The sequence below is a fragment of the Ascidiella aspersa genome, chromosome 9 (genome assembly GCF_963924565.1).
Source record: "Ascidiella aspersa chromosome 9, kaAscAspe10.2, whole genome shotgun sequence".
NCBI lineage: Eukaryota > Metazoa > Chordata > Ascidiacea > Phlebobranchia > Ascidiidae > Ascidiella > Ascidiella aspersa.
Window position 1 is genome coordinate 16,368,733 of NC_139455.1, and position 15,938 is coordinate 16,384,670.

Sequence of the window (15,938 nt, forward strand, 5' to 3'; positions counted from 1 at the left end):
GTTAATATTGTCTTTAATTTATTGGACGAGGAAGTCTGCCAAGTAACTTATAAATACCAAACCTAATGATTTAACTTGGTTGCGCTAGTATGAAAAGCTGCTCGGTCAATGTGTTCAAAATATAGTCACTTATTTATGCAACTTTTGCCACAAGTTTATTGTTTTTACTTGCGCCTCTGAAAAAAAAACAGTATTTAATACAAAAAGAGACAGAAAATTTGATTAAAAAAAATCACCGGGTACGACTAAAACGATAAAAGAAGTATGCTATTATAGACTGTACTGCGAGGAACTTGTTGTAAGAAACAGTGTTAAAATATTGTCTCTAATGGTTTAGTGACGTACATATTCCTATCTTCTAGGAGCCGAAGGTTTCCTTAACTTCCAGGACGGCCAGGTGAGCGCCAACATCGAGATCGGACTTGAGGGTGTCCCCTCCGACGAGTTCATGCTTGTTCTCCTTCCATCTAAGGACGGAGCAGTGCTTGGGGCAGCCACACGCGCCAGGGTCACAATCATTGGAGAGAAAGGTAGGGAAATGGATGTTTTTTTGTTTTTTTTTTAATAACGGTGAATTTCTGTATGTCTGAGACGATTTCAAGCGGATTGTGGTATATTGCTGTTTTATATTAGTGAATGGATCAGGTAAATTATAAACGTCTAAATTAATGGGGGTATATATCGCTAAACACCTATTAGGGTTTCATTCAACCATTTTGCATTCAGCTTTCTGAAAACCAGTATAAAACACGTGTTTTCTTTATATTTGACCGCCAAATACCACTACAGATCAAATGAAAGCAGATGCAACGGTTCCAAAATAAATTTACTTTACAGTATACTTTGTATTATGTTGTATATTTTGGGAGCCTTAGTTTTGCTCAACCAAGTATCTTCAGAAAATTTAAGATTTTAGATTCTCGTAACAATTCATAGCCAACACTATAACAGGATTGTGTTCTTCAAAACCCCTATTTTTTTCCTTGTGAGTTATATTTTAATGTACGATGTAACAAGTAATAAAGCTAATTCGCCACTATTCAACAGTTGTAGACTTATTTCAGACATAATACTATCTTTATATAAACTGTTGCTACCAGGCATAGTAATACACATAAAAAACAGCTCCTCTTGTATATTGAAACGTTGGTGAAGAATTAAAATTACCAGAGGAGCTGTTTTTTGTATAATACCATCTTCACTCACCGCTCTTACTTTTTTCCACAGAGGAGCCCACAATCGAGATGGGAGAGCCGACGATGAGTTTGCACGATCCGGAGGTGGTCGAGGTCAAGGTGATGAGGATCGGTAACGTGGAGGAGGCAACTTACGTCGGATGGAAAACGGAGGACGACACTGCCGCCAACGGGAAGCACTTCATCGGAGGAGCAGGTGGGATTTAGAATGTTGGGCTTAAAGCAATAACTTGGTATGCAGTTAATCCCGGATTATAAGCTGATTATATTCGTACTAAAAGATGAAGGAAATGTTTGTTTTGACGAATTATTATCAGCTCGGTGGCAAAGTTAAGTTACAATTAGCATATATAATTCCATTAAACAAATGGTGACAGACTCATCTCGTTATATATAGCTAAACAGTTTTTCTTTTGTTTGCTATATGTTTTTGGTTTACGATTATATGTATTTAGTATTTATCTTAAGGACTGTCACTGTAACCATATTTTATTTGCTTGGTTTTCATGTTCTACCCAGAGTTGGATCAATTGTAATTGTAACTTTTGTTATTAATTACGGTTTTTAATGCTATTGTAATTGTAATGTAATTGAGGCATTTTCATTCTGTGTAATTCTAATTGTAATTTTCTACAATTTGGTTCAATTGATATTAGGAAAATTTAAGTTTCAATAATGTTCCACGTTGTTTATTTTGTTTAGGAAGCCATGAAACATAAACTGATTTCCATATTTTGGCAGCAATAAAAACTTAGATCAATTGTAATTGTAATTAATGTACAATTAATTACAGTTTTTAATGTAGTTGTAATGTAATTGAAGCACCTATGTAATTGTAATTGCAATGGAACTGAATTAATGTAATTGATCCAACTCTGGTTCTACCCCTGTTAATCTTCCTCGTCTTTCTCCAGGCAATCTCGTCTTTGATCCTGACGAAACGGAGAAGAGCATCCTCATCCCGATCCTTGCATCTCCCAACGACGCGCCCGGAGTCTTCGTGGTGCGACTCGTTGACGTCAGAGGCGTGGGAAAGCTTGGTGACGATGCGGCCGCGACGGAAGTAACGTTGCAGCCTGTTCCGAGTGAGTGAACACTGTTGTTTGTTGTTAAACGAGGCTAAGTTCAGGTTTTACTTTGATGTGTTTTTTTAGTTACACGAATTTAGATTATTTTGTTACAAATGTTGTTGTTTTTGCGATGTGAAGCCTGCAACGGAATGATGCCAACTTCGACAATTAATTTAATCTGTTATTCTCTAGATTTCCAGAAATGTCAATGTATTCTAATGAAAGGTGAAAAGAGGTTTAAAAGAGTTTTTTTTTAATTTATTTAGGGCGATCTATTAGGTTGGATTTAGTAAGCACCACCTGGAGACTAGTGTTTTTCGTAAAACTTTAAGTTTCTACTTTTAAATATTTCCTACATTCTGTCCTGATGTACATACAAATTTGATCTCTAAGTAGGTTAAACGACTATATTTAAGATTTTCTTCGACTATTGTTTGTAATGATAAAGCATCAAGTGCAAGAAATTAAATTGTTTGTAGTTAGAAAATTGTAAAGTGTGTCGATTTAATCGTTTACATTTATGCCTTTTTCTAAAATCTTTAACGTTAAAACTACACAGGAATCGAAAGAGTACAATTACAAGAATCCGCACCCACAGGTATTAAACATATCGGTGCCTAATCAAATAACCAACATCCACGCTTTCAAGCATATAATTTGTTCAATTTCCATCGAAACACTGTTAAAAATGCTTTAATTCAACCATCCTCACTTATTTTTGCAAACTGATATTACGTTTGAATCTATATTATATTTTCTCAAATAAGCTCATAGCATGAAAAATTGAGATTTTTAAGTATTAAATTTTAAGGCGGGTGGAAACCGCATGGCTATTTTTGTACTGGCTGACTTGCTGAAACATTCTGATTGTAAAGCTTGTGATACATATACACTATACGTGTTACATTTATAACTTTGATTATAGCATGCACGTGCGAAAAGAATGTGACTTTAATATGTAACTAATTTGTGGATTACTATCGCGTGTGGTAGGATTAAGCATTAAATCTTCAGACTCAAGACTCTACTGCATGACGATTGTGATTTGTTGTTTGCATGTCGCGCGTGGTGGCCAACTTGCATTGCAATGTATACTCATTAATCGCCAGCTGATAAAGTAATCAATACAATGAAAAGTGATATGACTGCTTGTTACGAAAATATATAATTGTACATTCAGTTATTTTCGCCTAATTACAAAAACGTCTCCTTGTAAGGCCATGTTATGGTCGATAAAGTAATCAATAATGAGAAGTAATATTACTGCTTATTACAAAAATAAGAAATTGTACATTCAGTTATTTTCGCCTAATTAAAAAACTTCTCATGTGTAAGGCATAAAATAACTCCCGTGTAAGGCATAAAATCGAACTAGTTATGGCAATTTGTTGCTTAACTGTAACCTTACGCCTAAAACACCGTTTTCGCGCTTTATATTTTTCGTCATCTAATTTTCGGAACACTTTTTCCAGAAATGGTGGTTGAATTCCTGCGAAAGCGATACCTCTTCCGCCAGTCGCAGGGATCGGCCTTCGTCCCAGTTAGACGATCCAATGCCTACGGGATGCTGGCTCTTCGCTGGAGGACTCAGCCAATCACGGGAGCCGACGACTCCCAGCTGGCATCCTGGACCTCCGAGAAGAGGGAGAGGAAGAACTCATCCTCTTCGGTCGACTCTTCGCCCGAAAGAGGACAGAAGCAGGCGGAGGAAGTTGCGGCCTACGACGACAGCCTGATCGACTGGGGATCCGGTAAGTTGCAATTTTGTCGGGGTGTTTAATTTTCTGCAATGACTAAGTACAAATATGTTTTGTAAATGGCTGAATCTGTCTAATTCTAAATAGAGGAATAAGGAGCCATCTTATTCCTCTAAGTAAAAATAGTGTTTCGGATTGTTTTGTTTTATAAAAATATAAAGAGATGGAAGATTTGTAAGGTCGTAGCCAAAATAGGTTGATCATACGACGAAGTAAGGGATGTCGTTTAGTTAATGTAAATAACAATACGTCTTCCTTTAACTATGAAAGTTGTCCAACAATTGTTATTTAACCTGAGTAAATTACTCAAAACCTAATTTTAGAACTGTTACTATTTTAAGCAAATCGATCGACAAAAAACATTTTGTTAAGTACAAAGCGCGCCATAAACGTTCCGAGAGAATGTAAATGTTAATATGCCACGTTTTTTAACTGTTCATATGAACACAGGAACGATCACGTTCGACGACGGCGATCACGAGGCGAGCATCGAGGTGATCGTGTGCCGTGATATGGCTCACCGTGAGTCCAACTTCCGAGTTGAGCTGGTCGATCCGTATGACCGCGTCACCTTCGCTGTTCCGACCACGATGGTGACCGTGATCAGAGACAAAGGTGAGATGTTTTTCGTGATGCTTTATTCGTTGATCTAAAGTCTAAACAGGATTGTGATGTAATGTTGCCGTAAGATAACTGTGTGGAATACGTCTGTTAAGTTACTGGAAAGAATATTCTTAGCGCTAAACCAGAGTTTGGAACTCATTTTCATTCATAACCATCCATGTCTATTCAAATAACTATGTGTAATTGTGTATTCACACAAGTTGGTTGTAAGTAGCATATCATTAGAGGAAAATCTATAATCTGAATAGCAAAACCTTTTTTAATGATCCTTGCCTAACTAACTAGCAATGAAGTACATCTACTCTGTCCACATGGGTTTTTTAAATATTACAGCATTTACCCTTCTCAGCGACAGTTAAGGTATACTTCTTAAGAAAACCTTGCCGCCATTGCGGTAGCCCTTCGTTAGGTTATCCTCAAGGGTCCATGGGTCGCAGATAAGACGCCCTGGTTTAAACTGACTTCAAATTTTTATATAAAATAGGGGCAGAAGACTAATCAAATCTGTTTACACATGCGAGAACACGCATTGATAAAACACGCGTAATTACTTATTCCACAAATGGGTTTTTATTCTCGGCTGGCTAGGTCAGCAGTTTTTACAAAGATATTTTCTTCTTTGCTCAGACCCCGGCATGCTGGGCTTCGCGAGCCCCAAGTACAACTTCATGTGCAGCGAGAAGCAACTTGTGATCCCGGTCCATCGCAGCTCCGGCGCAGACGGAACGGTCGCCGTGCCTTGGTACACCAGGGACGCAACCGCTGTTGGTAAGACGCAGATTTACTGAGCTTGGGGTTTCTTTAAAGTTAGACGGTATCACTATAAAAATGTTTATTTAAAAAAATTAGAAAATATTTGGTATTTTAGCAAAGTTTGCAATATCGGTAAAATCTTTTAGTTTTAAACGCTGATCTGACAAACGCCATGAAACGTTGTTTGTATCTTTTTCGAAATGTTGAGCGACACGGTGCACTGATGCAGTCGACTCGAGTTAAATTCATATATATTTATATCTTTATTTTTAGATATTTGTTTAAATATATAGACGTGTCTGATTTTGACTTACTAACTACTGACCAAGAAAGCGGTCTTAACAAGATTAGTCTTGTTTCAAGTATCGGTAGAATATAAAAAAAACTCTTTGGAAAAGGTAAATCTAAACGAAAATCATCCTTAGTGTTTTACGAAAATTGTACGACCGGCGACCATATTCTTTGCAACATATCTTGCTCAGCAAAATCGAAAAGAAAAAACAAAACGTGTGCACTGTTAATAACGTAAAGCGAAAACTGAGCGACCGTTTGGTGTAGGTGGAGTGCACTACTTGCCGGCCGACGGTAACCTGGTCTTTGGCGACGGCGATGTGCTCCGCAAAATCACAATCCCGATGCCAAAGAGGGTCGACTACTTTGACGAGGACGAAGTCGCATTCAAGCTCTGTCTAGGCGAGCCGACCGGCGGAGCGTCGCTCAACGTATACGAGGCACACGTCATACTGCAAAACGACATAGGCGAGTGGATATTTTATACGTTTTCATAGTCGCAAGTTCTGGTTTTCATTCTGGAGGTTTTTCGGTCGTTTAATGACGATTTGTATGCAAACACAGAGTTGCTAAAAACGTTAGGTTACGATGGAAGAGGAACCAACCTCCTTTACCAGTGTTTCTCAACCCTTTTTTTGCGGCGAATAAAATTCCTATTATTTTTGTCAGAGAACAAAGCATAAGACAGTGACATAAACAAGGTGGAATTTATTAATTAATTAATTAATTATTGTGAGCCAGGACGTGACAAAATCATGGTCATTACGGATCTTACTGATCTTAGTCTACCACTTTAAATCTGCTGCAATCGGCGACCCAATTGTTTTTCTTTTTTTTTGGCGACCCAATTTTTGGTTTTTTTTTCGACCCAGGTTGAAAAACACTGGAAGTCATTATCTTTAGGCAGTGCCACTTCGGAAGTGGCTAATGTAAATTTCAAGTATACACATTTGTAAGTCAGGTCAAGTTGTATGTATATCAGGTTAAGTCATACAACGCTCACAGAATATTACCTAAACGTATAGTGATATTTTCGTAGTAATTCGTTTGATAATTTTTTTACAACTATTATCAAGCGTTGCGCATTTCTTCAACAGTTCCCGCCAAGATCTCATTCGCCGAGCCCAGCATCACGTGCTGCCAGTCAAGTGGAACGCTCCAGGTTCCGGTTCACCGCGACCAGGACGCCTCGGGTCTGGCCACCCTGGCCTGGCAGGTCCGGGGACTCCCCGGCAAGCCTAAGTCTCGCTACGAGGGCGCCACCGGAACCTTGGTGTTTGCTGACGGCGAGCCATCCAAAGGTTTGTAAAGATGTCTGTTTTTAAGTGGCACAAGCACGCTACTAAGCAACTTAAATTGCACAAAAAATCACGGCAACTGTCACAGGTTGTTCCTGTGTAGAAGGCTCGAAATCTAAAATCTTATATTTCATAAATTTAAGATAATTAAAACCGTTGTTTTGCTATTTAGATTTGAATTCCCTATATTGCTAATTTAAACGCACCAAAAACATAATTTAAACGCACCAATAAAAAGCAGTTTTTTCTCCTTAAATATATTTTTTTTATTTTGGCGCAGACATCTCGATCAAGTTGCCGCCCCAAGTGCAACAATACACAATGGACGCCTTCCAGATAATCCTGGAGCAGCCTACAAGCGGACGAGCTACGCTGGGAGACCACCAGCAGTGCAACGTGTCCGTCGATAACGACATAAGTAAGTTTGCTTTGCGTTTAATTTGTAACAATCCTTTTCTGCTATTTGTTTAAAAGTGATACATGTATCGTTAACCAGGGTACACTAGAATGCACGGTTATGTAATCAAGCTTGATAATGAATTGCAAAACCGAAAAGATCGAGTAGATCGACATCATCTTGATTATGAGCTTGTATCATATTCAGTTAAAATGCATTGTTAACCATCTTACAATAAACTAGGTGTACCGGTTGATAGAAGCTTTTGAAATGCAATTGGTTAACGTTAGTGACCATAGCCCATACTAGTCTGACGTGCTAAGGGTAGTTTTCTAAACAAACTGAAAAACCAAAATTGTTTTTTTTATATTCCACTTTGTGCAACACATGCATGGCGATTTCTTATTCCGTGGCTTTCCACAAAGCAGCGACCCTTAAACCTTTAAAATCGGACATTATCACATTGTTGTATTTCAGTTCCCGGACGTTTCAACCTGGAGCGGGAGAGCTACGACTTTAAACAGAGCCAAGGCCGTGACGTCATTCGCGTGGTGAGGAACGGAGGTGCAAAAGGAGCCGTGTCGCTTCCCTGGAGGGTAAGTCGACTTCAATGTTGGTTTCACGGCGAGGTTACACATAGGTGGTTATTTCATGCTATATCCTGTACACGTGTAAGGGCAGTTTATTTAATCCCCTAATTCCGGATTTGCCACTAACCTTTATCCTCGTCAAACTTTATTTGCACATTTTTAAATATTCCAGTAATTTTTTCGTCTGTAGTCTTGCCAACAACGGATTGTAGCAGTTAAAAGATGCTATAGTTTATAAATATGTATTTTGAATAGCAACTTTGCGCTGTTAAAGTTTGATACATAAGGGCATCAATTTTATTTTTTTTAATTGCTTTAAATTAAATCTCCCTGTGTTTTTGATTTTGTTAGAGCACATTAACTTGTAAATAAACTTTAAAGGTTCTACCCGCCCTTGACACATCACCGCCCTCATCCATGCATGACCTTCACGGTTCAGTGGAGTTCGATGACGGACAAACAAGCGCTGACGTCATCATCAACTTTCCACCAGATACTGACGAAGACGAGGAAAGGTAGTTTTTCTCCTACGCCGTTCCGTCGCGAATATTATTCATAAATGTATTCTAAGGCATACCGTAATGGTATCGTTACAATGAGTTACATCAAAAAAGTTTGACAAGATATCCTAGATTTTTAAACTCGGAGTTGTTCAGTTTTATTATTACAGGTTTTTTTAATTCCGAGTTCTTTAGTAATCATATTAAATCCAGGAGTGATTTCTGAAATTCCAGCCAACAGTCCAATATTGCTCACCCATCCTTCTTTTTTCAGCTTCGTGTTCATTCTGCTGCCGCCAGATGGCAGAGCGGAGCTCGAGGAGCCATACAGGGCAAATATGACCTTGGACAATGATCTGCGAAGCGAGGTGACCTTCACCAAGCCAGAATACGTTATCAGGGGTGACATCGACACTTTCCTGTTGCCCGTCGTCAGGGATGGGCCAAAAGGAAGACCAGCATCCGTTGAATACAAGACCAAAGGTTTGTTGGGACATTTGAACGTGGGTCATAGAGTTTTATGAGCGTTTGTAATGATAAATTATAATGGATTCTGGTAAAAATCTACTTTACTTTGTAAACCCTTGGATTGGATGTTTTTTAGATCAGGGTTTCTTAACCAGGGGTGTGAGATTTTCAAGGGGGTGTGGTGATGCTGAATCAGACACAGAAAATGTATTGTTGTAATTTATTTCTTTGCTTAATTAAATGTAAAACTAATTCACATTTTGGTATTGGATTCTTGTGTTATAAGTTACTTGCATAAAAATAAAATTACAATGGATTTGATATTTAAGCATTTCTAAAAGGGGTTGCGAGAATTGTCGGTGATTTTAAAGGAATACAGCAAGGAAAAAGGTTAAGAATCACTGTTTTAGATACTTGTGTTGCACCATAGCAAAACTACTGCACGTAACTTGGTAAAACGAAACATAAGGGCCTTAAAAAAATCTTATACAAAAACTGGGACTAACCTTCAACATTTGAACTTGAGAAACAATAGACTTATCATAAAGCCATCTTTCATCCGCAGATGGTTCAGCCCAGGATTGCACGCACTACATCGGAGGCGAAGGAGTCCTCAGCTTTGTTCCGGGAGAGAACAAGAAGGACATTCTCATCCCGGTCATGAACGACTCGAACGGCGGAAGAGTGTCCTTCACCGTCCAACTGGGCGATATTACAGGGCCGGCAGAGGCGGGGGCTAACGTGTCGGCAACCGTCCATATCGACAACATCGCAGGTATTTTAGGTCGCTTTGATATTGTTGCCACATTTGGAAGGACAGTTCTTTACTTGCGCGAATTGTTTAAAGGGTAAAAAAAGATTAGATTTTAATGAAAAACTTTACAGTCAGTCCGTTTCCATCAGTAGAAGAACTCGTTGCAAGAAAATATTACATGTTGTGCAGAAACAATGGTTAAAATAAATATTTACGCAAAAATTGTTATGTATTTTACGAGGCGGAGTCAAAAACACTATAAAGTAGCGGTCCCCAAACTTGGGTCCGTATAGCAGTTTTAGAGGTCCCACAATGAAAATAATAACTGTGATTCGATAATAAAGCTTTCTCGGGTGCATTGATGAGGTAATTGCAGCAAAACAATTGCACCCATCCCATTAAACGCTTACCGTATTTGAGAGTTTTTTTGCTTTTTCTTTCATTGGTGTTTTTTTGCATTTTTCCTATAGCATTCTTTATTTTTTATAGGGCCGCGAAATATCAAAATAACTGCAAAGGTTCCACCAGGCAAAATATTTAGAAAAGTTTTGGAACCGCTGCAGTATAAAGGCCTCCAATGTTTTGCGTTCGCACCAGGTTCTGGAAAGTTCGAAATGGCTTCTCGCCAGCAGCGCGTCAACCAGAGCGAGGGCGTCCTCAAGGTGGCGGTAGTGCGCAAGAGCGGGCGCAAAGGTTCGGCCGACGTTTCGTGGTTCGTGGAAAGGGTGGCCGGCACCCACACAGCACCCTCACCCCTGCAACGCGCCGACGACTACGACAACATGGAGGGAACCGTGAGTGGTCGTTTACTTTTTGACCCGCAATTGTTTCCGCTACATCCGTTTCGACAAATTCGCCTTTTTTGTCTCACAGTGGACGAAAAATATACGCGGTTTTGCGCAGTATTCGATACTTCGCAGTATTGCAGAATTTGGGTTCGAAGCGGTATTTGTTTAAATTAAAAGTGAAAATTAGGGCGACACTGTTTATTTTAAAATTTTATGCGATTTTACTTCATGTGCTTGAGCCCTCATTACGCATGTTTTCCTTCGTTTAATATAATTTAAGACGGATGTGAAATTTCTTCTAAATTGAAATATATTTTTTGCCAACATAATTAAAAAAAATATTATATTCAGATAATAAATTGCAAAGCCAAAAAATCCGAGTTGATCGACATTATCTTGATTATTAAGACGTTTAGATAAGATCTTCAGTTAAAAGCTTATATCTAAACGTCTTAACAATCAAGATTATATCGATCTACTCGGCTTTTTAAGCTTTGTAATTAATTATCAAGCTACATTACAGATCCGTCTACAGTTTACCAATGATATATTTAATCTTTTAACATCAATGGAAATAGACAACGTCAATCAGTTCGTTTAGGTAACATTTTGGCGACAAAGGCTGTATGTTTCCATTTTCTTTATCGTTATTCGAAATTTATGTATTCTACAGTTAACGTTCGACGACGGCGAAGACGAAAAGTACCTGGAAATTCCGCTTTCGGATCGACCGCAGGATGACGACGTCACCTCTGTTGACGTCACGCTTCTGACGCCTACGTCAGGCGCAACGCTTGGCGAGCTGACGTCTACACGGGTTGCGATCAACAACGATGTCGGTAAGTGGGACGTGAATTTTCTGATATGTAAAAGGACGTTATAACAACTACAGTAAAATGTTAGAAAATTGTTCGTATTTACTTTTGAAAAATATATTGTGATATGTTTTTTATTTTCTATGTCCAAATCTAAATCTAACGTATGGATTATAGTTAAGCAATTTAAAACACAAAAAAATCCCTTTGGTGAACGCAAACAAACATTAGTTTTCACAGAGGGTGTCATAAAGGTAACTCATCAAAACATTCCCAATTTAAATTCCTTTAAAAAACGTATTCATTAATGCAAACAAGCAAACAGTACTTATTTTCGGCATGCATACTGTTTTCTGTTAATATAGGTTACAAACATAGTCCAGTTAAAACAACATAAAAAGTATTTCAAGCCATTAGGCTTGGTTTTAAAAGCAAGATACAATAGCTACTTATCACTTATGTACACCACGAGCTTCTTTGTTTTTTTAGACGGCGGCACCGTCCAACTGGAAAAGCCTAGCATCGAAACTTTCGGCACCGACGGCGACGTGAGGGTCGTGGTGGTCCGGACCGGCGCGTGCACTCACCCGTGCCAAGTCACGTGGGAGGCGCTTGACGACACGGCGCTGCGCGGAAAGCACTACAGGGCTGGAAAGGGAATGATCAACTTCGCACCTGAGGAGACAAGGTTTGCTTGTCGGTTATGGCAAATTTCTGGCAACAAGTTAAATGTGCAAGCTGTGTAGTCTATTATGCAAAGTTAATCGGCATCCAATGGTTTGGGAAATATAAAATACCAGAAATGCTTGTTTGTTGTTCACCAAAAAACTGATGTAGTAAGCATACCAAAATCCCATACAGAAGTAGGTAGCTTTTTGGACGTGTCATATATCTCTTGAAAAAAAAATGAATGAAGTGATATTCGAAACGTTCGAAATAATACCTACTTCTGTATTGGCTTTGATATTCTTACTACGTCTTAGTACAACCACTAATCATGCTCCTTTAGGTCATCGGTTTTGGATCATGTTTGTTTGAGCTTAAGGGTAGAAGTGATAACAAGGCGAGGCGTAATAGGTTAACATTCAATTTACATGAAAGATTTTTCTACATCTCTCGCCTAAAATTTATGTCACATAAATTCTATATAGTTTTAGATTTCGTGGTATTACCACTATTAGAAGCCTGGATCTTCATGGTCCTTAAACACTCCTGTCATATTTCAGAAAAGAGATCATCATCCCAATCGTAAATGATCCCAGTGGTGACGTCATGCACTTCAACGTCGTGTTGGGTTCAGCGAGGGGAGGCGCAAAACTGGGAGAGACCTGTCGTGCTCAAGTTATGATTGACCACGTTCAAGGTAAAACAAATCGTTTTTAAATTATTATCGGGCCTTAAGACTAGATGAATGCCTTACGAGCATGTTTGATTGATTTTTGTATTAGTGATGATATTGATTTTTGCCTATATGTTATTACGTGTGTTTTAAAATTCGCATTTGCAGTCATCTGCCATATAGAGAACATTAGATAGTCATCGTTGGCCGACTAATATAGTTACACTTTGTAGTTGTTGATTTTAATTAAACCTCATGCGCTCATGTAGAATTACTTTTGATACAACACATGTCGTAAATAAGATTCAAAGATCGTTTTTGAACTATTAGTCAGAAAGAGTTTTTTTCTTAAAATATAGCCGAAATGTAATAGTTAATAATCTATACTAGTATCGATTGTATAACTTTAAAGATAAAAGAACGTTTCATAATAAAAGTTTTGCCATACGTTAATGTAAAGTGCCACATAACTGTATGCAGTAACAAGTTATATGGTTATTGCTGCTGCAGGCGCAAGATTTTCTGCTGTAGGCTCATTTAATCCGGTGTGGCATGGTGGAGCGCCTATAGCTTCTCAATTTCATACTTGCCTTATATCGGGTTTTGATATGCTTGCTTTTTCCCGTTATCATGTACGAATACTTGCATGAGCGTGTGTGTTTTTGTGGCCTGCAGAAATGAAGCGTGTTTTCGAGTTGGAACAGAGAGAAGCACCGCCGATCGTTGAAAACGGTAAGTGACGTCGCCCTTTATTAGACATGCACGGTGAAAGGCATTGGCTAGTTAAATATCGCCAAATAGAAGAGTGGTTCCTAACCTCTCTTGCTTATCGCCCCGTTCCGAAAACATAATAGATTGCGGCAACCTAACTAATGATTTGGCCTTTAGTAGTTTTCTGTAATATCACAAATAAGAAAATTGAACAACGCTCATTAACTGTACAGTGTAGGTAAATATTTTTTCTTGCGCTCTAATTCCATAAACAACTATATGAAGAGGCTTACTGATAGAGCAAAAGTACAGTTTTCAAGGATTCATAGTTCTTTCGGCACCGTTAAGCACTATAAATGGCACTTGTTTTAAAAACACTGACATAGCATTATTAATAAACTGATTGCAGAAAGCAAGAGGTTCGTAAGATCGTGCTAGTATAGGATCATTTTTCCGTCGTTTGTGTAAAATAGGCTATACCTTTGTTGTCTGTCTAACTATTACTAGAATGAGCTGCCTAGAGATTTTTTTGCCTAACTTTTAGAAGTTATGTAAAGGCGCCGGTTTCCCAAAGCTAGTACTCGATCATATAAAGACGGCGACAAATTGATCATAGTTCTACAGCATCGCATTGCCTGTGGTGCACTGTGTCAGTGCTTTTCATTCCCATTTCTAACTGCATGTTGATTCATCAGTTCAAGGCTTATAGTGAGCGCATTTGAATTTGTAGTTGTAGGCCATGTTATTAGATGGCATTTAAAGCACGTTAATAATGTATTACATTTCCAACAGTTATTTCCATTAGGTAACTCAGAGGCGAGTGTGTTGCAATCGACGAACTTCGAATTTGGCGAATCGAGTTTTTTTTTAAGAAATAAATAGTTATATATGACAATTAAATATGACAATGGATTACCATATATTGAAAGGCCAAAGGTTTGAGAATCAATAAACTTGAAAAAGAGCATTTATTTCAATACTCGTCTTCTCAGTTAAAAAACAATCCCGCAAGATAACAGCTCCCAGATAAATATATGATAAGTAATAATCGAAATCGAAATCTCCGCATTGACGCTTTTCAAATCTCCTATTCCTGGTTGTTAAACACCCTTATTGTATGCCACAGTTCACGGCGAGATCGGTTTCGCTGAAGCGACTTCGCAGCACACGCAGAGCACTGGCAAAATTGTTCTCACCCTTTTGCGAAAAACTGGTAAACGTGGCCGCGTGGTGGTGCCGTGGAGCATTGAGAGCGATTCGCCGAAATCACCGTACCATGTAAGTAAACGAATTGTCGTACTTGTTTTTAGGTAGTCTCTAAAAGTAGTGTTTTCAACTTTGGGTACGTTTTTCATTACAATTGATTTTGTTTCACGGGAAACAATGTTGCTTTGTTTAATATTCCAGTTGAACCTTGCTCCTAGTACCAGAATTTTAGTATAATTTAAGTCAGGAGCTGTTTTAGTTATACTATTTTAGTTATATTTACTAGATTATTTATCTCTCATAGCAGGATATTTGACGTTCTTCTCATAAGCTTTATATTATCCTAATTATCGGCACCGAAAAGCTTTACGCGCCAATGTTTCCCACGTATGACTTAAAAACAAATCTAAATGCTCTTTCGCAGGATCTTCACGGTCAGGAAACGTTCAAAGACGGGGAGGAGGAAAGTCACATCGAGATCGACACCCCGGAGAAACCCCAGGGATCCGACATGGAAACCTTTACGTAAGAACAAACGTGAAACTATTGCACACATCGTACACCCGACGCATATTAATAGAGATTATAGCCTGGCATTGTATTTTTAACTCTAATATTCTCTTAATTTTAACAAAAAAGCTAATTGAGCTTACTTTTAAGATTTCAACATTAAGTACAGAATCCTGAATGTATAATTTATTAGTTTCCTAAAATGTGTATACTTTACTTGTAGTTTATCTTTTCTTTTTCAGTTTATGCTTGTTGACTTATAATAACATTACCTGATTGCAAAAGAAGTAGTATCAAAACGACGGCAAATATTTCGTTATATTTTAGCCTTATCCAATATTTGCAGGGTGCTTCTCGGTGACCCTACCGGCGGAGCTGTGCTCACTGGCGACACCGAGTGTGCAGTTTGTGTCGTCAATGACGTCATACCCGGCAAGGTTGCGTTCCCGGAAGGCGCGATCGAGGCGAAGCAGTCGGAAGAGGTTTTGAAGATTCCAGTCATAAGATACGATCGAACAGAAGGTAGGAAACGTTGTTTATTTCACGCACAAGTTAAAAAAAAACTCGTTCAACCTGAGGTCACACCTCTGTAGTTTATAGGTATGTACTAAACATTTGAAAAAAGGAGAGCAATTTAGGAATTGGGTTTTTCAGCATTACAAGAATGATTGCACTTTACTAAAACTGACGGGGAAATTCATCGGATGTACTAGTTGCACTTTGTTTTCGTTTTACCTATTAGTTAGTGACGATGCAATTTAATTTGCATTATGGTGGGAGGATATTATAAGGTCTTTATTAGAAATCCAAATACTTGGCTCAATTGTATTTTACTGTAAATTGTATATTCTCAAACAATATAAAATATGCA

At 38.4% G+C, this 15,938-nt stretch overlaps 1 protein-coding gene across 5 annotated transcripts in view; it reads left to right on the top strand.

The window, feature by feature from the left end:
* The window catches only part of LOC146133255 (uncharacterized), an 85,200-nt gene that overhangs the window by 37,030 nt on the left and 32,232 nt on the right, over nt 1-15,938 (top strand). For 3 of the 5 annotated variants that reach the window (XR_014501657.1, XM_083396766.1, XM_083396769.1), the window contains exons 38-59: nt 363-530; nt 1,228-1,392; nt 2,111-2,281; nt 2,826-2,864; nt 3,739-4,017; nt 4,474-4,638; nt 5,275-5,415; nt 5,959-6,159; nt 6,789-6,992; nt 7,270-7,407; nt 7,864-7,982; nt 8,358-8,491; nt 8,751-8,959; nt 9,510-9,719; nt 10,296-10,492; nt 11,160-11,325; nt 11,791-11,989; nt 12,528-12,664; nt 13,316-13,372; nt 14,478-14,629; nt 14,982-15,082; nt 15,414-15,589. Coding sequence is in view for 4 of the 5 variants with exons in the window: in XM_083396766.1 (XP_083252892.1) it covers nt 363-530; nt 1,228-1,392; nt 2,111-2,281; nt 2,826-2,864; nt 3,739-4,017; nt 4,474-4,638; nt 5,275-5,415; nt 5,959-6,159; nt 6,789-6,992; nt 7,270-7,407; nt 7,864-7,982; nt 8,358-8,491; nt 8,751-8,959; nt 9,510-9,719; nt 10,296-10,492; nt 11,160-11,325; nt 11,791-11,989; nt 12,528-12,664; nt 13,316-13,372; nt 14,478-14,629; nt 14,982-15,082; nt 15,414-15,589 (3,528 nt within the window). In the remaining variant the exon portion in view is untranslated. The remainder of the gene's footprint in view (nt 1-362; nt 531-1,227; nt 1,393-2,110; nt 2,282-2,825; nt 2,865-3,738; nt 4,018-4,473; nt 4,639-5,274; nt 5,416-5,958; nt 6,160-6,788; nt 6,993-7,269; nt 7,408-7,863; nt 7,983-8,357; nt 8,492-8,750; nt 8,960-9,509; nt 9,720-10,295; nt 10,493-11,159; nt 11,326-11,790; nt 11,990-12,527; nt 12,665-13,315; nt 13,373-14,477; nt 14,630-14,981; nt 15,083-15,413; nt 15,590-15,938) is intronic. The other 2 variants (XM_083396768.1, XM_083396767.1) reach the window with 2 other exon arrangements.